The sequence below is a fragment of the Scyliorhinus torazame genome, chromosome 2 (genome assembly GCF_047496885.1).
Source record: "Scyliorhinus torazame isolate Kashiwa2021f chromosome 2, sScyTor2.1, whole genome shotgun sequence".
NCBI classification, from domain to species: domain Eukaryota; kingdom Metazoa; phylum Chordata; class Chondrichthyes; order Carcharhiniformes; family Scyliorhinidae; genus Scyliorhinus; species Scyliorhinus torazame.
The window spans coordinates 151,868,906-151,895,043 of record NC_092708.1 but is presented as its reverse complement, the minus strand read 5'-3'; the positions used below and the strand labels follow the sequence as shown (position 1 = coordinate 151,895,043).

The 26,138-nt window shown below is 42.6% G+C and overlaps 1 protein-coding gene across 4 annotated transcripts in view; it reads right to left on the bottom strand.

Moving 5' to 3' along the window:
* glsa (glutaminase a) overlaps positions 1 to 26,138 on the bottom strand; it is a 202,922-nt gene that overhangs the window by 91,970 nt on the left and 84,814 nt on the right. For all 4 annotated transcript variants that reach the window (XM_072478420.1, XM_072478437.1, XM_072478429.1 and 1 more), the window contains 6 exons: positions 10,460 to 10,623; positions 9,154 to 9,212; positions 4,089 to 4,121; positions 3,915 to 3,973; positions 2,866 to 2,932; positions 2,490 to 2,540 (listed from right to left, as the gene is read on the bottom strand). In XM_072478420.1, the coding sequence (XP_072334521.1) occupies positions 2,490 to 2,540; positions 2,866 to 2,932; positions 3,915 to 3,973; positions 4,089 to 4,121; positions 9,154 to 9,212; positions 10,460 to 10,623 (433 nt within the window). The remainder of the gene's footprint in view (positions 1 to 2,489; positions 2,541 to 2,865; positions 2,933 to 3,914; positions 3,974 to 4,088; positions 4,122 to 9,153; positions 9,213 to 10,459; positions 10,624 to 26,138) is intronic.

Here is a 26,138-nt window from a genome sequence, read left to right as displayed (position 1 = left end):
TGTAATATCACTGTTTCTAGCCTCACTAGCACGTAGAATGGGAAGTAATCCTTAAATGACTACCCTAGAGGTCCTGCTTTTAGCTTACTGCCGAACACCCTGTAATGTCTTTGCAGGACCTTGCTGCTCTTCCTGCCCATGTCATTTGAACCAATGTGGATAATGACATCTGCCTGTTTGCTCTCCCGTTTCAGGATGTCCTGTACCCACTCAGAGACATCCATGACCCTGGCACCAGGGAGGCAACATACCATCCTGGAGTCTCTTTCGCGACCACAGAAGTACCTATCTGTGCCCCTGACTATCAAATCCCCAATTAGTATTGCTCTATTATTCTTTGCCCCTCTCCTCTGTACAGTAGGGCCAGCCATGGTGCCACCACTCTGGCTACTGCTGCTGCTGTCACCTGATGGGCCATCCTCCTCATCAATATCCAAAAAGGCATACTTGTTTGAGAGGGGCACAACTACAGGGGACTTCTGCACTGACTGCCTATCCCGTCCAGCAGTCACCCATCTATCTTCCTGTACCTTGGGTGTGACCATTTCTCTACAACATCAAGCTATGACACTTTCCACCATTTGCTTGCTTCTTAGTACCTCCAGCTGCTGCTCAAACTGATCCATTCGTTCAGTCAGCAAGTGCAGCAAGATACATTTCCCGCAGATGTAATTGTCAGGGAGTCATCATTCACGAATACTCACCACTTTCCTGGATGTGTGTAGCTCCAACAACACAATAAGTTAATCACCCTTGACAAAGCAGTCCGATTGAATCGCACTCCATCCATTCACTCCTTCCACCCACTGCCTCTCAGTGCCTGCAGTGCGTATCATCTACAAGATGCGGTATGACCTGCTATTTCCAGTATTTTGTGTTTGATCACTTGACTGTAACTGCTGATCCAGAGGTACCCAAACTGGAAACGTTAAAACCCAACTATATAATGCTATGCACCTGAATTCTACTTGCCCCCTCTGGCTTAAATACCGCTAGATCAGAAACCATGGTTTTATTCAATGCGTGTGCAGTCTAGAAATCACACTTGAAGAACACTTGAAAACCTGCAATAATGATTTTTTTCCAGTGCAAGAAATGACTGAAAATGGTAAGATTCAGATGGAGGGATAATCTTAACATATGTTTTTGTAAAAATCTCATGGCTCTCCTCGCCACACTCCATCTCTCAGACACTCAATATTGTCTCCCTTCTGTTAGAACATCTAATGCTCCCAAAAGACAGGGAAACAACCTACTTCTAGATGTTCACCAATGGTCTTTGGATGGAACATGGAAAATAGCTCTTTCTCAAATGACATTCCATTTTCTTCCCCCATTTCCAGGGAAATGCTATTGCATCTGTTCACTGCTAACCAGATTAGAAAAATAAAATATACTAAAAGAATTTGCAATCCATCACTCATTTGCACTTTAATGTGCGTTATTAGGAAAAGTACTGGGTATCAAATTCAGTCTCTCGACGATTTTCTCCACTTAAACATATAGACTAATACTGTGCAAAATATACACCAAAATGTACCTGCTGTCAGTTCCTTGTTTTACAATTTGGTGCTACTGATTTTAGGTACCTTGGCCAGATTGCCATGTGCAAATCTAGAAAGTGTCAACAGTCTAGTTCACAGGATACCAGTTCTATGTTGCTGTTGCACATGTTCTAGCAATTGGTCAAACAGCATCTATGAAGAGGAGAATCAAGTCGAAGCCTACTCTCATCCAACATGCTCACTTTCCAATAAGATCACAGGACTGAAATCAGAAATGAGAGACAAAGATATTTCCTTATTTCTCTGCCAGAGACGCAATGTAGCATTCTCACAGTTGTCCTAATTACAATATACATTTTAAACTCCATTCAGACATGACTTAACATGGAAGAGAAGTATTATGGCACATGCAGAATACCTATCCCTAAGTGATATTACTAAAATAAAGTCACTAGTGGCATTGCTGTTTGGGGTCCTTGCCATGTGCAAATTGACTGCATTGCTTCCTACATTATGACAATGACTATGCTTCAATAGCTATGAAGCGCTTTGGGATGGCCAAAGATTATGAAAGATTCTATATAAATGCAAAAGTATATTGATCACAGTCTGAAGTCAATGCTGTTTATAGAATAACGTTGGCCTGCACTTCATATGAATACTTTTATCAACATACACAAATTCAGGATTATATATATTTTTAAAAAAATCTTCTCCACAAGCTTTATATACTCATTATGTTTAGAAATGCAGAGTCACATATTTGGTGATTCCAAACAAATGTCCTGATTTTTGATGCCAGATCACAAAATGGGCAGTTTTTAAAACTGGAGAATTTTACTATGTAATTGCACTGCTCACCAATCCAAGTGCAGATGGGAAAGAACAAGCATTTACTTCCTTGTAATGAATCAACTCTGTTGTGCATACTTAAGTGAGAAGTAACATGTTCTGTTAAACTTGGAATTTAATAAAGCTACTCACCTGGAAATAGAAATCTAGAACTCCAGTCATATCACTTCCTTCTGGAAAACACTACAAAATATAAAGAACAATTAGCTTTTTGCCATTTAAAGAGGTACCTCTCTTTAAGGAGCACTAATCCAAAAATTTTCTACAGCAAGATAGTACGGTTTGGTTATTTGTGGGCAACGCACTTAATCAATGCTCTTCTTAATTGGACAAAACTCAAGCACAACAATGCTGAATTGTAGTAATATATTACCTCAGTATAAACTGAGAAAAATAAACTGTAACATAAGTGATAAGCAGATGCAGCCTAAAAATAGGCATGGCATCCTCAAGAGAAATAATTATATGCACCATTAAGTGTTTAAGATACACACGTGATCCTACAAACCTTCTTTTCCTTTAGGTAGTATCCTATAGCAAAATTTCTGTCTCCTGATTCTCTTTCAGACTGAAACCTAAAAACAGTAACATTTAGTAAAATGTAGTGAATTAAAAGCTCAAAGATAATGTAACATTAGTCTAAAACATTGCACACTTTATCATTCAAGTTGAAAACCAAATCATTAAGAAATATTGGTTTACATCCTGAGTTCCAGACAGCTTGGGAAACCCATGGATCCGCATTTAAATTGCAATAGCCATGTTAATGTGTCACTGTGATTGACCAATTAACATAGAAATTGACAATCTGCCTCTACTGAGGGGGTTGCCCAACATAGCTTGATGGACTAGTTAAATGCAGAAAATCGGCTAGTTGAAGCTGGGTTCCTAAAGTGCTTCTCAGGTGGATTTCTCAGGTTTTTAAGAGAACTCTCTCCAAAACCAAGTATGCCTGCATATTAAAATTTAGCTCAGTGTCAGTTGTTTCAATGCAGGTTTTGTCCAATCTACTTAATGACAGGAAAATGGCTTTATTTCTTCCTTACCCTTTTGTAGGGTAAGGATTTAAACACCTGCATTTCTATATGTTTGTGGTGTTTGAATACTTTTAGGTATCAGATTTTTTGAAAACTAAATGCATGTTAATCTGGGGAAAGAAACCAGCCACTCTCTTGTAATCTTTATCAGTGTCACAAGTAGGCTTACATTAACACTGCAATGAAGTTACTGTGAAAATCCCCTAGACGCTGCACTCCGACGCCTGTTCGGGTACACGGAGGGAGAATTCAGAATGTCCAATTCACCTAACAGACACTTCTTTCGGGGCTTATGGGAGGAACCAGAGCACCCGGAGGAAATCCACGCAGACACAGGCAGATTGTGCAGACTCTGCACATTGACCTAAGCCAGGAATAGAATCCAGGTCATTGGCGCTGTGAAACAGCAGTGCTAACCAATGTGTCACCGTGCCGCCCTTTTGAAGAGGTGAGTAGACGGGAAGAGAGAGTAGGGAGGAGAAAATTAGACAAAAAAAAAAAAGGAATAAAAGTTACTCACGTAGCATTATTAAAGCCAATATATTCATTTCCAGCCATTCGATTCAAGAACTGTGTCACCTGCAAAACAGCACTACTTTACTTTTCAGAAAGCATTCTATTTTAAGTGCAGGCATAATTTTCCTTTCTCCACATTCAAAAAATTTGAACTGGAATTGAACTGAATTTTACTTACATAATCAAATTTCTCAGCATTGCTTACTCCTTGCTACAAAGAAAGGAAGAGATATTACTTAAAATCATCTTTTGAGACAATTATATAAACATGTGCTTTACTTCTATAATTAGCTTGTGTAGTTGAATGAACTTCAGGCTTCACCCAAACTGATTTGAACCAAGCTGGCAATAAATTACTAGTAAAATTATTAAAATTTACCATATAAATTCATAAAGGATCTCTGGATAAAATGTCAATATAGTTACATCTGCAGAATTTGAATTAATATTATGTTCAATAGTATAACCGAATTAATGTTAAATCAAATTAGCTGTGGTTATTTTAGCTCATTACAATCAGAAAGCCTAAGCATAATCTAAAAACACTTCAATTTTATAATGAAATCAAAATTTCCCTAATTGACAATGCAACTTGCAACAACTCTAATTATGTTTTACCCAGAGATACACATCAACTATAACACAGTCGAGTGGCTGATTTCACAAGCAGAGAAAAGGATTTTCCTTCATGACATCACCTTTGGCTGTCGAATTTGGTCATTTGTCATACTTTTAAGCGCAGCTTTCTGTTGCCTTTGCTCTGCTCTCTAGCCTTTGGAGAAAACTACATTGTTTCCCCACCTCTTCATCTCAAACCTCAAATCTGCTCAGTTCAAATGGCTTCAGTGATCTTTCATAACCCTTACACTATTCTTTTCTTTTATGGTTTTGTAATTTTTTTTAAAATTTAGAGTACCCAATTCATTTTTTTCCAATTAAGGAGCAATTTAGCATGGCCAATCCACCTACCCTGCACACCTTTGGATTGTTAGGGGGAAACTCGGGGAGAATATGCAAACTCCACACGGTCAGTGACCTGTGACCACGGGCAGTCACACGGTTCGAACCTGGGACCTCGGCGTCGTGAGACATCAGTGCTAACCACTGCACCACCGTGCTGCCCAACCCTTACACTATTCACTTCTTAATTTCATTTTTTAAAAAAAAATCTGTATAAATTCCTTGGGATGTTTTGCAGAGTCTTTACAGTGCAGGGTGCAGCCATTCGGTCCATCAAGTCTGCTCTGGCCCTCTGAAAGAGCATTCTACTAGTCCCACTCCCCTACTTTATGCCCATTCTTTCAGTTCATATAGCAATCCAATTCCTTCTTGAATACTTCAATCAAACCGCCTATGCCACTTTCAGGAAATTTGTTCCAGACTCCAACCACCCTTCGGATGAAAATACTTCCTCACAACACTTGTACTCCTTTTGCCAAATATGTTGAATCTGTGCCCTTAAGTGGGAACAGTTTCTCACTATTTACCCTGCCCATACTCCTTGGGATCTTGAATCCCTCTCTAAAGTCTCCTCTCAGCCTTTTTTTCTCCAAGGAAAACCACCCCAACCTCTCATGGATATAGTTCTTTAACCCTAGAATCATTCTTGTGAAGTTCTTTACATCTTTACATCCTTCCACAAGAATAGCACCCAGAATAAGATGCAGTCCTCCAGATGAGACCCAGCTAGTGTCTTATATATGTTCAACATGACCACCATACTGTTCTCAATGCCCAAGATACCATACGCTTTATTAACTGCACTCTCAACATGCCCCATCTTCAGTGGCTTATGTACACATACACTAAGGTCCCTCTGTTCCTGCACCTCCATGAGAGTTTTCCCTTTATTTTATACTGTCTCTCCATTTTCTTCCTGCCAAAATGAATCACCTCACATTTCTCTGCATTGAAGTTCATGGACCACTTGTCTGCCCAGTCCATTAACACGTCCATGCCCTTTTGAAGTTCAAGGCTATCCTCATCACAGTTGAAATGAAATGAAAATGAAAAGAAAAATGAAAATCGCTTATTGTCACAAGTAGGCTTCAAATGAAGTTAGTGAAAAGCCCCTAGTCGCCACATTCCGGCGCCTGTTCGGGGAGGCTGGTACAGGAATTGAACCGTGCTGCTGGCCTGCCTTGGTCTGCTTTCAAAGCCAGCGAATTAGCCCTGTGCTAAACAGCCCCTACAGTTTCCAATCTTGGTACCACCTGCAAATTTTGAAATCAATCCGCGAATACCAGTCTAGGTCATTCATATACATCAGGAAAAGCAACATTGGCTCCCGAGGGACTCCACTACAAGCCTTCCTCCAATCTGAAAAACAACCACTTATCACTGCTCTGTTTCCTGTCACTCAGCTAATTTCTTATCCACGCGCCCACTTTCCCTTTCATCCCAGGAGCTGGAATTTTGTTCACAAGTCTGTTATGCAACACTTTTTCAAATCCCCTTTGAAAATCTATGGGCGGGATTCTCCGGTATCCAGCGGGCGGGCCGTACCGGTGCCAAAAAGAGTGGCGTGAACCACTCCGGCATCAGGCCCCGCAGAAGTTGCGGAGTCCTCCGCACCTTCAGGGGCTAGGCCGGCCCTGGAGTGATTGACGCCGCGCCAACCGGCCTCCGCCATCCGGTGAGAGTTGGCGCATGCGCAGGAGCGCCAGCGTGTTCCCAGAACCGCTGGCATGATTCCTGCGCATGCGCAGTGGGTCTCTTCTCCGTGCTGGCCGTGGCAGAGCTTTACAGCGGCCGGCGCGGAGGAAAGGAGTGCCCCCACGGCACTGGCCCGCCCGCAGATCGGTGGGCCCCGATCGCGGGCCAGACCCCACTCCCGGGGGCCAGATCCCCCCACACCCCCCCCCAGAGGTCTCCGCAGGCCGCCCGCAGAGCCAGGTCCCGCCGGTACAAACCTGGTGTAATTTATGCTGGCCGGACTGGCCGAAAAAGGGTGGCCGCTCGGCCCACCGCGGAGCGGAGAATCACCGGGGGCGCAGCTGCCAACGGCCCCCAACCGGCACGCGTGATTCCCGCCCCCGCGAAAAAAACGGCGCCAGAGAATTCGGCAGCTGGCGTCGGGGCGGGATTCACGCTGCCCCCTGGCGATTCTCTGGCCCGGCAGGAGGGTCGGAGAATCCCGCCCCATATGTCCCACATCAACAGTGTTGCTCTCATCAACTTTCTCTGTTACCTCCAGCAAGTTAGTTAAACATGATTTTCCCTTAATGAATCCATGCCGGTTTTCCTTAATTACCCTGAACCTTTCGAGTGACGATAGATTTTTGTCCTGAATCATAAGTCTCCAGATGTTACTACTGAGAGGTCAAACTGATTGATCTGTAGTTGTCAGCCTTATCTTTGCACCCCTTTTTGAATATTCACAATTCTCCAGTCCTCTGGCACCACCTTGGTGTCGGAGGAAGACTAGAAAATTATCACTAGCGCCTCTGCAATTCACACTCTCACTTCCCTCAGTATTCTTGGATTCATTCCATCCAGTCCTGGTATCTTATCAATTTTAAGAAAAAGATAGTATTTAACACCTCCTCCTTCTCAAATGTAAATTCTACTAGTGTACCAGTTACCAACCCGGTCTGGGTAGCATCTTCTTCCTTTGTAAAGACAGATGCAAAGTACTCATTTGAAATCCTTACGTGCAAGTCCCCTTTTTCATCCGTAATTGATCCCAATCTTTTTTTCACCACCTTTTTATTATTTATATGCTGATAATGACATTGGGATGCCTAGAGACTAGTTGCCAGTCTCTTTTCATGCTCTCTTCTTGCTTTTCTCATTAGATATTTCACCTTCCCTCTGGTTCTTCCATATTCAGCCTGATTCTCTATAGTATTTTCTGCCAAGCATCTGTTGTATACACATTTTTTGCTTTTCACCTTCACCTCTATTCCTCTCGTCACCCAGGGTACTCTGGATATATTTGTCATACCTTTCCTCTTCAAGGGAATATACATTGACATTGTCCAAAGTACTTTTTCTTTGGCATTACATGCACCATTTAAATTCAGGTTGTTTGAGATGTTCTAATATTTTGTTTTATAAAGACATTTGATACAAACTGGAGAAGTCAGAATAGCTGAGGATATCCTAAATAGAATTGGTAGCCTCAAACAGATGGAGCTGTTTGACCAAAGGTGCACAAACAGAATGGTTCATGTGCTTCACACTTGGCCCCACTTTTACTTTTCTCACTGGAGTCAGATTGTTTCAGTGGACTGGAAAGATGTCACGTGGTTCGGATTTTCAATAAGATGCCCTCCAAGCCAAACACCATTCTGACTTGAAACTGTATCGCCGTTCCTTCCCTGGATCAAAATCCCTTCCTAACTGCACTGTGGTGTACCTACACCACATGGACTGCTGTGGTCAGCTATCCCAAGGCAAGGGCAATTAGGGATGATCTAGCCAGTGATGCCATTTGGAATCCATAGAGTCCTTACAATGCAGAAGGAGGCCATTCAGCCCATCGAGTCTGCACTGACCCTTTTAAAAAGCACTCTACCTAAGCCCCCTCCATCGCCCTATCCCCATAACCCTATCCTGTGAATGAATACATTTTAAAAAGGTGATAAGACCAAACCAGGGAATTATTGGCTGAATAGTTTGACTCCAAGCATTGGCAAGATGCTAAACAGAATCGTAAGAAATGTTGTCTATGATCACCTGGATCGAGAAGGGAGTCATCGGGCACAAAGTCTGGCTTTGGCAGGAGAAAAGGGTTGTGGCTCACTAATTTTTGAGGAATTTGCTAGATTGATGGTTAAGTTAACCCACTGGACAATGTCGACTTAGATTTTCAGAAGCGTTTGATAAGATCTCTCACAATAGATTAATCTATGAAATTGGCAAGTTACAATAAGATAATGTACTTAGAGGCAAAAAAAGGTTATTAATTGTTGTGGATCTGCATGCAGACAAGTGGTACCCAGCAGGGATCAGTGTTATTAAATAGCAATGGCCCTATGAATGAAATGGAGGAATTCTACTCCTAAATTAGCCATGCATTTTTAAATCTGGTCCTATCCCAGAAGATTACATGGTTGCTGGCAGGAGCGGCATATTGGGAAGAGTGATGTTCAAGGCAACAACTGTGTGGGGCAAGACCAGTGCTCCAGATTCTCTTTTCCTGTCCATTATAGCTGCTGGTGTAATATACCCACAAGTATATTTTGCATATTTGAATACTACTTACTCATTCACAAGGAATGATTTTAAAAAACCCTCACCTTGATAAGGGATGTTACCACAATAGCCCCAGCATTTACCATAGGATTGTGAGGTTTATCTGAAAAATAAAAAAGGGTATCACATGGAAAATACAGAATTTATTCTTAGGCAGGTAAAATCATTTTGGTTACAATAGTTGCAACATATCAGAAGTAATCAATTTCTAAAGCATATTAGTTTGGCTTAACTACTAAATTTAAACATCATAATTTAATGACATTCTAAATTTGCAACTCTGTTGTTGTACAGGGGATGGGGGAAGTGGAGAGGGCAGACGCAAATGATACAAACTATTAGTACCGCTACACCAGATTTTAAATACAAGTTTAGCTAGAAGTCTGTAATCAAAAACAGCAGAGGTCAAAATAATTTCTTTACATATATGGAATTATTTATGACTGCAGTGTACACAAGAAAACTGGTTATCAAATTTTCATGAGAGTCACCATGGCAACAAAGAGGCGGGCACGATAGCATCATTTAAGATGCATCTAGGCAGATATATGAAGGGCGGGGAACAGAGGGAAGTAGATCCTTGGAAAATAGGCGACAGGTTTAGATAAAGGGTCTGGATCGACGCAGGCTGGGAGGGCTGAAGGGCCTGTTCCTGTGCTGTAATTTTCTTTGTTCTTTAACAACCTTTTGCAAGCCTACAGAACTTTCATACCTCACTGCGCACAAAACTGCCACTGGGTATATTTCACATTTTGATCGAAATACTAATCACTAAAGGTAGACAGTGCAGTTTACGCAAAAATAATGCTAAAGATAGAATTGTTTTTCTTACAAAATGTTTAGATTCAAAATGAGAGCTATAATTCAAGTTTAGCCACTTGATAATTAGGAATGCAATATATACCATTGCATCAGACTATATTTATAAGTAACTAGAAATGTTAGTAATATTAACAAACTGAATTTAATAATTTCTATGATGATTCAGGTCTATAATTTTAGAAAGGGTAAAAAGTTTCCGTTTCTGAAAACTCAATCACAAACGGCATAGGTTCATTGAACACAGCTGACACTTAGAAGTAATATGCCCACTTTATTCTGAAACTGGCCAGACTTAGGGCTGGATTCTTCCACCCCATCCGCCAGAAGATTGCTACGGATGGGACGCGGACCACGTAAAGGCCCATTGACGTCGGGCGGGAATTTCTGATCGCTGGGCAGGCATGGCTGGAGAATCCCGCCCATAAAATTCACTAAAATGTCTGCCAGAGCTACTTGATAGAGTCAAATTAAGCAATAAAAAAATTATATCAAGGAATTTCAGTTTTGCATTTAAAACATAAATTCTACCTTCTTCATTTAGGAACAGTTTGTTGAACCGTAATCCACTGGGTTCTTTACCAACATATTTGTGAACATAATCTGTCCCAAGGTTATGAACAGAAACTGCATATTTTAAAGGTTTCACACAGGACTGAAGACAAAAGGGAACTTTGGTATCTCCAACTGAATGCCTAGAATAAGAAAGTTTTATATAATTAAATTGCAGTTCAACACTACAAAATAGCAGAAACACAAGAATTATCAAGATATATTTCGAATTATTAAAATACTGAATACTTAACTGTTTGCTACATGTCAGATACATTTATTGTAGACCAGTTTTCCTTCTAAAAAGGTATTGTGACAATCCACATTAAAACAGCAGCATCAAAACATTTAAATATTTTTTTAAAAAAGCTTCTTCCCTGCTGTTACCAGACTCCTAAACGACCCTCTTCTGGACTGACCTGATTAATACTGCACTACTGTATGCTTCACCCGATGCCGGTGTCTATGTATTTACATTGCGTATCTTGTCTCGCCCCATTATGTATTTTCTTTTTCTTTTCTTTTATTTTCATGTACTAAATGATCTGTTGGAGCTGCTTGCAGAAAAATACTTTTCACTATACCTCGGTGCAAGTGACAATAAACAAATCCAATAGCTCTCCAAATCTTTACGTGCATTACAATTTGTACAGTATTTTGGAGATAACATTGTATTACAAGCAACTTCTATGGAATCGTGGTGACTGTTAGTCCCAATCTAGGATTCCTTTTAATTAGGGCCACTAATGTATGCTGCCATATATACTAACAACATCCAATTTTACTTTACTATCATCCTGGACCCAACAACCATTCTTGTCTATCAATATCTGTGCCATCCTGAATAAACCAATATTTTCTCCAGTTCAATATTGGCAAGGCTCAAGGCATCCACTAAAAATCATGCCTGGAGCCATTTCATCTTCCTTCCTGGTCACTAACGTGAAACAAGCCCAGCATTGTGCAATGTTGGAGTCCTGGTGGACTCAGTTTGAAACCTTACATTATACACTACATAAGTTATTTTTTCCACTTGACAGCACATCCTTTATTAATGTTGCCAACCTTCATCCATTCTTTGTCACTCCCAAGGCTTGATTTAACCAACACACACCACACACTATCCAATCCCCTTCAGCCCTTCATCCCAGCTACTGCTTCTTGAAATCTGGACTTTGTGGAATCTCCACTCTTACCAAAGTGGCAGGGGCTTCAGCCATCATGATTCTGCATTTAAATTCTGCTCCTAAATTCACTCTACATTATCATTCTTCTTTTCCAGCAAAAGCCTCAAAATTCTACTCAATCATATTTCCTTCTCTACCTGTTCAGAGCCACTCAACACATTATACAACCTAAAAAGATGTTTTTAAAAGTACAAGTCATTGCTGAAAAAAGTTGTCCCGTTATTTCTTGAATCAAGACTTTTATTGGCATTTTTTAGATCAAATACCCAAATTTTACCCATTAGGTAAAACTATGCCAAAAGCAGTTATAAAAGCTCTCGCTATACTGTATTTTGTACTGAAAACACCAAATCAAAAAAAGGGAACAAATGACATTTTACATGACAATGTAAGAAACACTTGTCCAATTAATCTGGTCACCAGACTTATTTTGAAATGCATTGAGTAAATGCGCAGATTTGAAAAACCAAGTGGATTCATGCAAAGATAGCTTTGAACATTATTTTGTTAAGGTATAGCAGGCTAAATAGAATAGTTCCCCCAAGACAGGCGCAACGAAACAAAGCATGATTAACCTAGATCCAATTACTTAAATGCAGGCAACACACCACCTTCCTGTTGCTTGCCCACTAAAATGATTGCTGTGTCCACACAGCCATTGCTAAACCTTACTGTTCATTGACTGCAAATGAGCTAAGGGTGCAAAACTATTAACTTCATAGCACTCCTTAAAGCCAGGGTACAGATCTAAACAGGAAGTACACTGTGATAGCAGGTGCTGGCAGTTGTGGTAGTTGCGAATCTAACCTGGGAAGAAGCAAAGAGTGACAACTGAAAGAAAATTAAGGTTTTCTGATGCTACTCTGGAGACCATGGTGATGTATACGAAAAGTAGGAAAGATGTCCTGTATCTGTAGGGGGTTAGGTGGCACTCCCAGCACATGCACAAAAGACAAATCATGGGAGGAGAAGTAGGCCTTTTGTCCGATCAAGTCCGCTTCGCCATTCAGTTAGATCAGGACAGATATGATAATTTTTAACTCCACTTTCCCACTTTATCCCTATATCCCATGCTGGTTTAAAATTTGTCAATCTCAGCCTTGGAACATAATCAACACCCCAGCCCCTACAGCTCTCTAATAGAACATAACAGCGCAGTACAGGCCCTTCGGCCTTCGATGTTGCGCCGACCCGAGAAACCACTCTAAAGCCCATCTACACTATTCCCTTATTGTCCATATGTCTATCCAATAACCATTTGAATGCCCTTAATGTTGGCGAGTCCACTATTGTTGCAGACAGGGCATTCCACGCCCTTACTACTCTCTGAGTAAAGAACCTACCTCTGACATCTGTCCTATATCTATCTCCCCTCAATTTAAAGCTATGTCCCCTCAGGCTAGACATCACCATCCGAGGAAAAAGGCTCTCACTGTCCACCCTATCCAATCCTCTGATCATCTTGTATGCCTCAATTAAGTCACCTCTTAACCTTCTTCTCTCTAACAAAAACAGCCTCAAGTCCCTCAGCCTTTCCTCACAAGATCTTCCCTCCATACCAGGCAACATTCTGGTAAATCTCCTCTGCACCCTTTCCAATGTTTCCACATCCTTCCTATAATGCGGCGACCAGAATTGCACGCAATACTCCAAATGCAGCCGCACCAGTTTTGTACAGCTGCAACATGACCTCATGGCTCCGAAACTCAATCCCTCTACCAATAAAAGCTAACACACCGTATGCCTTTTTAACAACCCTCTCAACCTGGGTGGCAACTTTCAGGGATCTATGTACATGGACACCGAGATCTCTCTGCTCATCCACACTGCCAAGAATCTTACCATTAGCCCAGTACTCTGTCTTCCTGTTATTCCTTCCAAAATGAATCACCTCACACTTTTCTGCATTAACTTCCATTCGCCACGTCTCAGTCCAGCGCTGCAACTCATCTATGTCCCTCTGTAACTTGTAACATCCTTCCGCACTGTCCACAACTCCACCGACTTTAGTGTCATCTGCAAATTTACTCACCCATCCTTCTACGCCCTCCTGCAGGTAATTTATAAAAATGACAAACAGCAGTGGCCCCAAAACAGATCCTTGTGGTACACCACTAGTAACTGGACTCCAGTCTGAACATTTCCCATCAACCACCACCCTTTGTCTTCTTCCAGCTAGCCAATTTATGATCCAAACTTCTAAATCAGCCTGAACCCCATGCCTCCGTATTTTCTGCAGTAGCCTACCGTGGGGAACCTTATCAAACGCTTTACTGAAATCCATATACACCACATCAACTGCTTTACCCTCATCCACATGTTTGGTCACCTTCGCAAAGAACTCAATAAGGTTTGTGAGGCATGACCTACCCTTCACAAAACAATGTTGACTATCTCTAATCAAATTATTCCTTTCCAGATGATTATACATCCCATCTCTTATAAACCTTTCCAAGATTTTGCCCACAACAGAAGTAAGGCTCACTGGTCTATTACCGGGGTTGTCTCTACTCCCCTTCTTGAACAAGGGGACAACATTTGCTATCCTCCAGTCTTCTGGCACTATTCCTGTAGACAAAAACGACTTAAATATCAAAGCCAAAGGCTCAGCAATGTCCTCCTTAGCTTCCCAGAGAATCCTAGGATAAATCCCATCCGGCCCAGGGGACTTATCTATTTTCACACTTTCCAGAATTGCTAACACCTCCTCCTTATGAACCTCAAGCCCTTCTAGTCTAGTAGCCTGAATCTCAGTATTCTCCTCGACAACACTATCTTTTTCCGGTGTGAATACTGATGAAAAATATTCATTCACCACCTCTCCTATCTCCTCGAACTCCATGCACAACTTCCCACTACTGTCCTTGACTGGCCCTACTTTTACCCTAGTCATTCGTTTATTCCTGACATATCTATAGAAAGCTTTAGGGTTATCCTTGATCCTACCTGCCAAAGACTTCTCATGTCCCCTCCTGGCTCGTCTTAGCTCTCTCTTTAGGTCCTTCCTAGCTAACTTGTAACTCTCGAGCGCCCTAACTGAACCTTCATGTCTCATCTTTACATCCTTCCGCTTGGCAAGTGTTTCGACTGCTTTAGTAAACCACGGTTCCCTTGCTCGACCACTTCCTCCCTGCCCGACAGGTACATACTTATCAAGGACACGCAGTAGCTGTTCCATGTTCAAGCTCCACATTTCCATTGTGCCCATCACCTGCAGTTTTCCTCTCCATCCGATGCATCCTAAGTCATGCCTCATCGCATCATAATTGCCTTTCCCCCAGATATAACTCTTGCCCTGCGGTATATACCTATCCCTGTCCATCACTAAAGTAAACGTAATCGAATTGTGGTCACTATCACCAAAGTGCTCACCTACCTCCAAATCTAACACCTGTCCTGGTTCATTACCCAGTACCAAATTCCACAGATTCACTAACCTGAGAAGAAATTCCTCCTAATTTTTTGTCTTAAATGAGTGATCCAGTACTCCGAGATCATGCCCTCTGGTCGTAGACACTCCCACAATGGGAACAATCTCTCAGCCTTTACCCTGCCAAGCCCCGCAAGAATTATATATTTCCCAAAAATGTCATTCTTCTAAACTCCAGTGAGTTAAGGCCCAACCTACTCAACCCCTCTTCATGAGACTTCCTACCTAGGATCAACCGAGTGAAGCTTTCAACTGCCTACAATGTCAGGATATCTTTCCTTACTTAGAGACAAAAACTGTTCACAGTATTCCAGGTACGGTCTAGCTAGTGTTTTGTATAGTTTTAGCAGGACTGCTCTATTTTTATACACCATTCTCTTTGACATAAAGGCCAAAATTCTATTTGTCTTCCTAATTACCTGAACTTGCATGGTAGCTTTTTGCGATTTATGCAGGAAGAGCCCCAAATCCCTCTGCTGTAGCTTTCTGCAAACTCTCTCCATTTAAATAATATTCGGTTCCTTTATTCTTCCTACCAAACTGCATGACTTCACATTTTCCTACATTATATCCCATCTGCCAAGCTTTTGCCCACTCACTTAACCTGTCTATATCCCTCTGTAGACTGTCATCCTCACCACTTGCCTTCCCCCTCCCAATTTTGTGTCATCTGCAATTTTGGCAATAGTATATTCACTTCCCTCACCAAAGTCGTTAATATATATTGTAAATAATGGTTGCCCCAGCACTGATCCCTGTGGCACTCGGCTAGTTACAGGTTGCCATCCTGAAATGCCATCCTTATCCCAACTCTCTCTTCCATAAGTTAGCTAATCCTCCATCCATGTTAATATACTACCCCCAACATCAGGGCTCTCATCTGATTATGCAGTCTTTTATGCAATACCTTGGGACCCACCGTGTCGGAGAATCGCCGGGGGTCAGCATGAATCCCGCCCTGCCGTGTCCCGAATTCTCCGCCACCGGAGGTTCGGCGGGGGCAGGAATCGCGCCGCGCGGGAAATCCCCCGGCGATTCTCCGGTCCGCGATGAGCCGAAGTCCCGCCGCTGTAAACCCACGCCAGCCGGCATGGATTGAACCACCTTTCGAACGGCGGGACAAGGCAGCGCGGGCGGGCTCCCGGGTCCTCGGGGGAGGGCGCGGGCCGATCTGGCCCCGGGGGGGGGGGGGGGGGGGGGGGGGTGCCCCCACGGTGGCCTGGCCCGCGATCGGGGCCCACCGATCCGCGGGCAGGCCTGTGCCATGGGGGCACTCTTTTCCTTCCGCCTTCGCCATGGTCTCCACTATGGCGGAGGCGGATGAGACCCCTCCACTGCGCATGTGCGGGGATGCAGTGAGCGGCCGCTGACGCTCCCGCGCATGCGCCACACGGCAAAGTCATTTCCGCGCCAGCTGGCAGGGCACCAAAGGCCTTTGCCGCCAGCTGGCGGGGCGGAAATCAGTCCGGCGCGGGCCTAGCCCCTCAAGGTGAGGGCTCGGCCCCCCTCCCCCCCCCCCCCCCCAAGATGCGGAGGATTCCGCACCTTTGGGGCGGCGCGATGCCGGACCGATTCGCGCCGTTTTTGGCGCCAGTCGGCGGACATCGCGCCGATTGCGGAGAATCCCGCCCCTTATCATACATTTTTGGAAACTCGCGTATATTACATCTACTGGTTCCCCATTATCTATCCTGCTCATCCACCTCAAAGAATTCAAATAAATTTGGTCATAATGATTTCTTCTTCGTGAAGACAATCTGTTCGATTATATTATGCATTTCTAAATGCTCTGCTATTATATCCTTTATAATGGAACATTTTCCCAAGCCCCGATGTTAAACTAACTGGCCTACAGTTACCCGTTTATTTGTCTTCCTACCTTTTTGAATAAGAGTGTATCATGAGCAGTTTTCCAATCCTGTCGGATATTTTCCAAAATTTACGGATTCTTAGAAGATTACTACCAGTCCATCCACTATCTCTGTAGCTACTTCTTTGATACCCTATGTAACCAATCATGTCCAGATTTAATAGCCTTTGACCCCATTAGTTTCCTTGAGAACAGAAAGCCCTGGAGATCATTGCCAAGAGTCTAACCCCGGCAGCATGGATGTGGTGCCACAAGTTTAATGACTTCACATGTGTGAAGGTGGCCAGTGAAAATCGCTTATTGTCACAAGTAGGCTTCAATGAAGTTACTGTGAAAAGCCCCTAGTCGCCACATTCCGGCGCCTGTTTGGGGAGGCTGGTACGGGAATTGAACAGTGCTGCTGGCCTGCCTTGGTCTACTTTAAAAGCCAGCGATTTAGCCCAGTGTGCTAAACCAGTGAATGTACCTTCTAAGTCATACCCTACTAGTCACTAGCTTCAGCGACTGTTCAATTCACCACATACCCACTGACCCAGCAGCAATCACTTATCAGAGATTCATGCCTAACATTTATATGCTCCACCTCACCTTTCCATACTTAATACTACTTGAAGTCTCACCTTTCCATACTTAGTACTACTTGAAGCCTCACCTTCCACACTGCAAACCACATCACCCAAACAGATTGCAAGGCACTGAGACACTTTTTTCTCTCTCTTATAGGACAAAGTGTTGCATAACCAAAGACAGCAGAAGGTAACTGGAGAGAGAACAAGAACCCCTGCATATCCTAATGCCCATGGAAAGGACAGTGCAAGCCATTATTGGAATAGAAATCGAGCCCCATGGTTAGCAAAGGGCCAAGTTAACTGAAGACGACAGTACCCTCACCCCAAATCCTCCTCACATCCCACAATCATTTCTGATTTACAAGCTGCAGACTCCCCCATCCTTGATCACAACCACACCCTTAAGCCTTTCATATAGGCAAAAAGTGCAATCTGGTCAAGTAGTGCTTCAAGATGATAGTGAGGATGAAAGTACTTGTCACTCGAATCACACACACTGCCATGAACTCAGATATTGTATGTAATTTAGATGACAGCATAAAACAGATCAGCATGTGGAGAGACATCAAACACAAGTGATCTTCAGATAGGCCTGGGGGAAGAATAGCGCAAGAGTGCTAGCCAGAGAGCTAGGTCACACACCGGATTTGCTACAGGCAGGAATATTCCCTTCCAGTCGGGGAACATTTCAGCAGTCAAGGGCATTCAGCATTTAATCTTCGGGAAAGCATTCTCCAAGGCAGCCTTCAGGACGCACAAACGCAGAATCGCCGAGCAGAAACTTATAGCCAAGTTCCGCACACATGAATACGGCCTCAACCGGGACCTTGGATTCTTGATGCATTACATTCAACCCCCACCATCTGGCCTGGGCTTGCGAAATCCTACCAACTGTCCAGGCTTGAGACAATTCACACCGTGATTATCCCTCTCTCTGGATATGTAAAGACTTAATTATCTGCAAAAGCTCGCATTCAAAGTATCATCTTGCATCTTTGACTTTGTCTACATATATGTTTCTGGAACCTACCTCTTCATTCACCTGAGGAAGGAGCAGTGCTACGAAAGCTAGTGATTCGAAACAAACCTGTTGGACTTTAATCTGGTGTTGTAAGACTTCTTACTATACAATAAAGAATAACTGCCCAAGTTATGCACCTTGCAACATGGTGCAAAAGATGGCTTCACACTGACTCATGGTTTACAGTACGGCAGGGGCAATCAACAATGAAAGTGGAGATGAACAATGATTGGAATTCAGCCATATACCGGAGCAGTCTCATAAGTAGAAATTCCAGATGACTCCAGTTGCTGAAAAGCACAGGGGGTATCTTAAGTTTAAACAGCTCATGCTCACTGCACACATGCAGTAACCAGTTTTTGCAAGGTTTTCAAAAATTCCTTCTGATACTGGTGCGTAAATGGAAGCAAGTTTCAAATTCCTATTAATAGACCAATGTTTTTGCTGCAGACCAGCAACTTTCCAGCAACTGATCCTGGGCCCTTAATTTTAAGTCATAAATGAGCTGCGTCAGTTCTCAGGTGGTCTCTGCCAAGATATCCCATGAAAGCAAAAACAAACATTGGGAATTGGTCGGTGTATACACACACTTCCTTTACGGCCATTTACAGAAGACTGGCATACTGAAGTTGTGAAGGAGTATGCAGTTCCACCCACTTGCTCTCCTGGCTGAAGTTCATTTCCACCGAGGTGAAAGACTATAAAAAATAAAGACGACTTAAAAACAGGTAAAAGAATAGAAATATCAGAAAAGTGTAAGAACAACCTTTTTCCTCGTCAATTTTCCGTCGTTCTCGCCAAAAGGTTTTTGGAGTACAGTTCCACAGGCAAATGTCACCCTCCGGTACTTCACCAAGTGGTCATTAGTATATGCAAGACTTGACAGTAAGGCAGGCAAGCTGTTCAATCGCAAGGAGTCAAAAAAGAAGAGATTCTGCCTTCACTTGAGGTCCCCATACACATACTTTCAACACAGACCCCTGGATTGTAATAAAAAAATGAGTATGAACACTGGCTGAATTTTCCCCTCCCTTACCCTGCTATACTGAAGTCAACTGTGGTGTTCCTATGGTCTTCTGGCCACATTCAATAAATCAGCTGAACCAAGGCTCTGCCAGTATATATAGTTCAGCCACTCGATAGATAAACTCTCAGTCATCAGGTAAAGCAATGCGTCTATTGTAGGCTTGGGTATGAAAGTACTTGTTCATTGGTCACCAACATGAGGGGAAAATCAGGTCAACATATAAGTCAAAACAATGCCAAAATAAAAAAAATCTAATCAAAAGATTTTTAAAATATATACACAGCGAAATGTTTTCCACCGCAACAGTTCACAACTGGTCAATTAAAAAATAAAATCCAAGGGCAGCACGATGGCGTAATGGTTAGCATTGCTGCCTCACGGCGCCGAACTCCCAGGTTCGATCCCAGCTCTGGGTCACTGTCCATGTGGAGTTTGCACATTCTCCCAGTGAATGTGCAGGATAGGTGGATTGGCCACGCCAAATTGCCCCTTAATTGGAAAAAATAAATTGGGTACTCTAAATTTATATATTTTTTAAATCCAATTTTTAAAAAAATTTTTTAAAGGGCACATATCAATAACACAATAGGTGTTAACAGTAGCACAGATTTCTTCAACTAAAATTGGTGACATTAATGTACAGCTAATGAAAAGTGGAACCTTATTAACAGAGATCGTTTATTTAGAATTAAGTTAACAATTTTAACTTGGTCACTGGAACATTAGTACAATTACTCTTTGTTCTCACTGGAACGACAGAGGTTGAGGGACGACCTAATACAAGTCTACAAGATTGAGGGGCATGGGCAGAGTGGATAGTCAGAAGTTTTCCCAGGGTGGAAGAGTCTAGGGGGCATAGGTTTAAGGTACGAGGGGCAAGGTTTAAAAGATGTACGAGGCAGGTTTTTTTTTTTTTAATAAACACAGAGGGTGAGAGAGCCTGGAACTCACTGTCAGGGTAGGTAGTGGAAGCAGATACAATAGTGACTTTTAAGGGGAGTCTTGACAATACATGAATCGGATGGGAATAGAGGGATATGGTCCCTGGAAGGGTTGGGGTTTTTAGTTCAGATGGGCACCATGGTCGGTGCAGACCCGAGAGGGCCGAAGGGCCTGTTCCTGCGCTGTAATTTTCTTTGTTCCTTGTACTTTTTTCTGTTTTAGCCACACCGTGGCAAAAATGCAAAACTTGTAACTGGCATCTCTAATTTTTTTAATCTTAAGTTATTATGTAAGGTAATCAAGAGATCAGTTATGTATCAAAATGCAAAATAAATGTTATACAACTCTCCTTCAGGAAGCCACATTTCAAATGAACCACGTTTAAAATAAAATAATTTATGCGGGCAAGGTGCAGAATGAAAGGGTTAATATCTGTGATACTTTAACTTCACTAACCCAACCACCCCTCCAAACTTTGTGGTCAGACTTTAAATGTCTTGAACCTTAACAAAAAAATGTTGCTATGAAAATGTGAGCAGAATCACTATTAATTTGCACACTTTACTACCTATGTGTATTTAGGACATGATAAACCATTCAATAAAAATGGCACTTAAATTATCAATTCTATTCTGAAACTCGGTGAAGAAAGCATGGGTAATGGCAAAAAGATCACATTTTCCAACTTGTTGTTTGTTCCCAAATAGAGAATTTGTTCTAAAATTCATTCCAAAAAGGAAATAGCTTGCTAAAACAAAATCAATTTTAGGAAGCACCATAGATTAATAAGCAACACTTGTTTAGTTTTTATTATGCATTTCGAATTCTCATTAAGGTTTACTTCATCAGAAAAATATTTCCATTGCATTACAGGATTTGTGCAGGAATTTGATTTTCAAACCTAATGGAATGACATCCCGTCTCAAACATTCACATATCCTTCAAATTCCTAACTCATGACCAACACAGCTTTGGAATACTGAAGCCAATTATTAAGTACTTCTAATAATAATAATTCTTATTAGTGTCACAAGTAGGCTTACATTAACACTGCAATGAAGTTACTGTGAAAATTCCCTAGTCGCCACACAACAGCGCCTGTTCGGGTACACCGAGGGAGAATTCAGAATGTCCAATTCACCTAACAAGCACATCTTTTGGGACTTGTGGGAGGAAACCGGAGCACCCGGAGGAAATCCATTGCTCAATCTTCCAATAGAAAGGGTGACATGGTAGCACAGTGGGTAGCACTGTTGCTTCACAGCTCCAGGGTCCCAGGTTCAATTCCCAGCTTGGGTCAGTGTCTGTGCGGAGTCTGCACAATCTCCCCGTGTTTGCGTTGGTTTCCTCTGGGTGCTCGTTTTCTCACACAGTCCAAAGATGTGCAGATTAGGTGGATTGGCCATGATAAATTGACCTTAAGAGTCCAAAAAGGTTAGTTGGGGTTATGGGGATGGGCAAGAGGGCTTGGGTGGGGTGCTCTTTCCGGGGCCAGGTGCAGACTCGATGGGCCGAATGGCCTCCTTCTGCACTGTGAATTCTATGATTCAGACACTGGAAGCACGATGGTGAGTGGATATGACTGCAGCCTCACGGACTGAGGTCCCAGGTTCGATCCCGGCTCTGGGTCAGTGCGTGTGGAGTTTACACATTCTCCCCATTTTTGCTTGGGTCTCACCCCCACAAAGATGTGCAGGTTAGGTGGATTGGTCACGCTAAATTGCCTCTTTAAAAAGAAGCAAGAAGCCTTTCTTTGTACTTTAACTGGAGACAATTCTATTCAATTACAAGTTAATTTGCCTCACTCATTAAGCACTTTCATTATTGAAGTAATTAACTAATATTTGAAAAATTTGTATTTAAAACATTTAGCTGAGGTCCAAGATCAACAGAATTCCAAATCAAATTTAGGTTATATAGATTTTAAAGAAATTATACTAATCTGAAGCCAAATAATGGTTATTCAAAGGCAAAATCCAGAGTGATGTGGAGATGCCGGCGTTGGACTGGGGTGAGCACAGTAAGAAATCTTACAACACAAGGTTAAAGTCCAACAGGTCTGTTTCAAATCACTAGCTTTCGGAGCTCAGCTCCTTCCTCAGGAGCTCAGGCTCCTTCCTTCCCCTGAGGAATGAGCTGAGCTCCGAAAGCTAGTGATCTGAAACAAACCTGTTGGACTTTAACCTGGTGTTGAAAGACTTCTTACTGTGCAAATTCCAGAGTATTAGAGCAGCACGGTGGCGCAGTGGGTTAGCACTGCGGCCTCGCGACGCCGAGGTCCCAGGTTCGATCCCGGCTCTGGGTCACTGTCAGTGTGTAGTTTGCACATTCTCCCTGTGTTTGCAATGGTTTCCCCCCCACAACCCAAAAATGTGCAAGCTAGGTGGATTGACCATGCTAAATTGCCCCTTAATTGGAAAAGATGAATTGGGTACTCAATTTTTTTTTTTAATATAAAAGAAAAAAAAAATTCAGAGTAATTTTATCCCAAATTCTTACATTACAAAGAATAGCATCACTTTAGGCCCAGGAGTGGTCAGAAGAGGAGAAGATACTTTCAAACTAACATTCCCACATAACATCAAATAGCAGCAGAGTGAAGGCTTACCATTTCAGTCACCTGAGCAAGAAGGATACGCTCAAGTTATATAGAAAGATTTATCTAACGTTAGAAGCAAGGACTTCCATCCATACTGCAATCAACTTTCCCAAATTGAGAATCAACCAGGTTCAAATTCAAGCTGTTTTCATATCTTTAGTCAATCATGAAGAGCAAGCAAGGGTGTGTCTGACTCCCAATTAATCCCAGAGACGGGCAATAGATCCAAATAGCTCACAAAATGGGTCTTTCCTGAATCAGAGACTTAGGGTGGAATCCTTCCACATAGTGCTGCTAGATCTGTGCTGCTAGATCACAATAATTTATATTTTTCTTTTAGCTGATATCTTATTTCCACTTCAGCACAATCATCCAAAATGAATTTGAATCCATGCTTATTTGCTGGGACTGGCTAAATTTCTACAATTCACAAATAATAGGGTCCTCAGCAATATATTGCTATTTTAAATTGGAATTGGTCCAATGACACACCAATCAAGAAGTTTGCAGCAGTCGTCACTCTAGCCAATATGGAGACTCTGTAGAAATGTTCACAGCAATGAGATTAAAAGTTTCTATAAATGAAGTCATAATGCATAAGACAACACAATCAAAATGAAAATTAACCAGTAAATGCTTCAGTAAAGGCACCTAACGTCAGAAATGGATGAAGGGATGATCAGCATTGCATTGCTCTCAGGTTTTAAAGTGACTTTCATTTTAGGATAACCTTTGGTTCTACTTTGTTATTCATGCATGCATGAAGGCAAATAGAAAAATAGACATGGAGAAGGCTGCTAAGCACAATCTGACTACTGTTTACATTTTGGGATTGTGACAGGATCCACAAGCATACTGCAGCTTCCAGACAAGTGCATTACGAGGCTTATTGAGATATTGTTCAGAATGGATTCTTATTTTGGTAAAACATGTATCTGACACTCAGATGTTCAGCAAGTACAACAAATAACTGCAGCCTCTTAAAAATGGGGTTCTTTTAGCCTTCTCAACTAATATATCCATTACGGAGGTCACATTTTTGAATTCAATAATCTTTCCATTTGTTTTTAAAAGAAATGAACATGAACTATTAGTAGGAACAATTACAACTTAATCTCAAAGAACACGAATTACCTACTTACCCAACCAAATCCAAAGCATATTTCCATCAAGATGTTTAAAATTGAAATCCCATAGACTAATAGGTAATGCAACATCTGGTGCAGTAGTGAGGCATGACGGTTCCAGGATCAATCCCCACTGTAGAAAAGGATGGCAAAAAAGGCTTAATGCCTCCAGTGGATAGGAACCTTGTTGGTCACTGGAAAAGAATGCCCCCATGTCCCATTGGGAAGGTGATCAAGCACCAAGATGATGTCAGCTATCCCTCGCCATGATAGCCCGAGGCTCCTGGGGCATTGGTGATTGTATATACCAGGGCAGCTGATGCATTCTATGCTCAGTTCGAGCAGGAAACCATCAAATCGTTGTCAACTGCCCCATCAGCCTTGGAACACCCATACCTATCATCACAGCTTCTGAAGTCAGATCAGCCTTCTTGAAAGTGAACCATCAGGTCCTGACCGAGTCCCTGGTCATGCACTCAGATCCTGCATGGACCAACTGGCGGGTGTGTTCGCGGACATCTTCGACTTTATCCTACTCCGTTCAGAGCTTCCCAGCTGCGTCAAGAAGACCACCATCATACCGGTGCCAAAGAAGAACCACGCAACTTGCCTCAATCACTATCGTCCGGTGGCCTTGACATCTATCATTATGAAGTGCATCGAGAGGTTGATCATGAGACACCTCAAATCTATGCTCCAAGATTGCCTTGATCCATTGCAATTCGCATACCACCACAACCGGTCCACAGCAGACAGCAACTCCCTGGCCCTGCACTCATCCCTGGAACATCTCGACAACAAGGACTCCTACATCAGACTCCTATTCATTGACTACAGCTCCACCTTCAACACCATACTCCCAACCAAGCTCATATCAAAACTCCAAAATCCAGGACTTGGCTCCTCACTCTGCAACACTCAAGATTGGATTGGATTGGATTTGTTTATTGTCACGTGTACCAAGGTACAGTGAAAAGTATTTTTCTGAGAGCAGCTCAACAGATCATTAAGTACATGAAAAGAAAAGGAAATGAAAGAAAATACATAATAGGGCAACACAAGGTACACAATGTAACTACATAAGCACCGTCATCGGGTGAAGCATACAGGGGTGTAGTATTAATGAGTTCAGTCCATAAGAGGGTCATTTAGGAGTCTGGTAACAGCGGGGAATAAGCTGTTTTTGAGTCTGTTTGTGCATGTTCTCAGACTTTTGTATCTCCTGCCCGATGGAAGAAGTTGGAAGAGTGAGTAAGCCAGGTGGGCGGGATCTCTAATTATGCTGCTCACTTTCCCCAGGCAGCGGGAGGTGTAGATGGAGTCAATGGATGGGAGGCAGGTTCGTGTGATGGACTGGGCTGTGTTCACGACTCTCTGAAGTTTCTTGCGGTCTTGGGCCAAGCAGTTGCCATACCAGGCTGTGATGCAGCCAGATAGGATCCTTGACTTTCTGGCCCTCGACCACAATCAGTAAGAATAAACAACAACATCTCCTCCACGATAGTCCTCAACATCAGGGCCCAGCAAGGTTGCATACTTAGTCCCCTACTGTACTCCCTATACACACACACGCAACAGTATGGCAAAATTTGGCTCCAACTCCATCGACAAGTTTGCTGATGACATGACCGTAGTGGGTCGGATCTCAAACAATGATGAGTCAGAATACAGGAGGAAGATAGAGAACCTAGTGGCGTGGTCTAACGACAACAATCTCTCCCTCAATGTAATCAAAACTAAGGAGCTAGTCATTGCCTTCAGGAAGCAAAGTATCGTACACACCCGTGTCCATCAATGGTGCCGAGGTGGAGATGGTTGACAGCTTCAAATTCCTAGGTGTGCACATCATCGGCATCTATCCTGGTACACCCAAGTCAACGCTACAA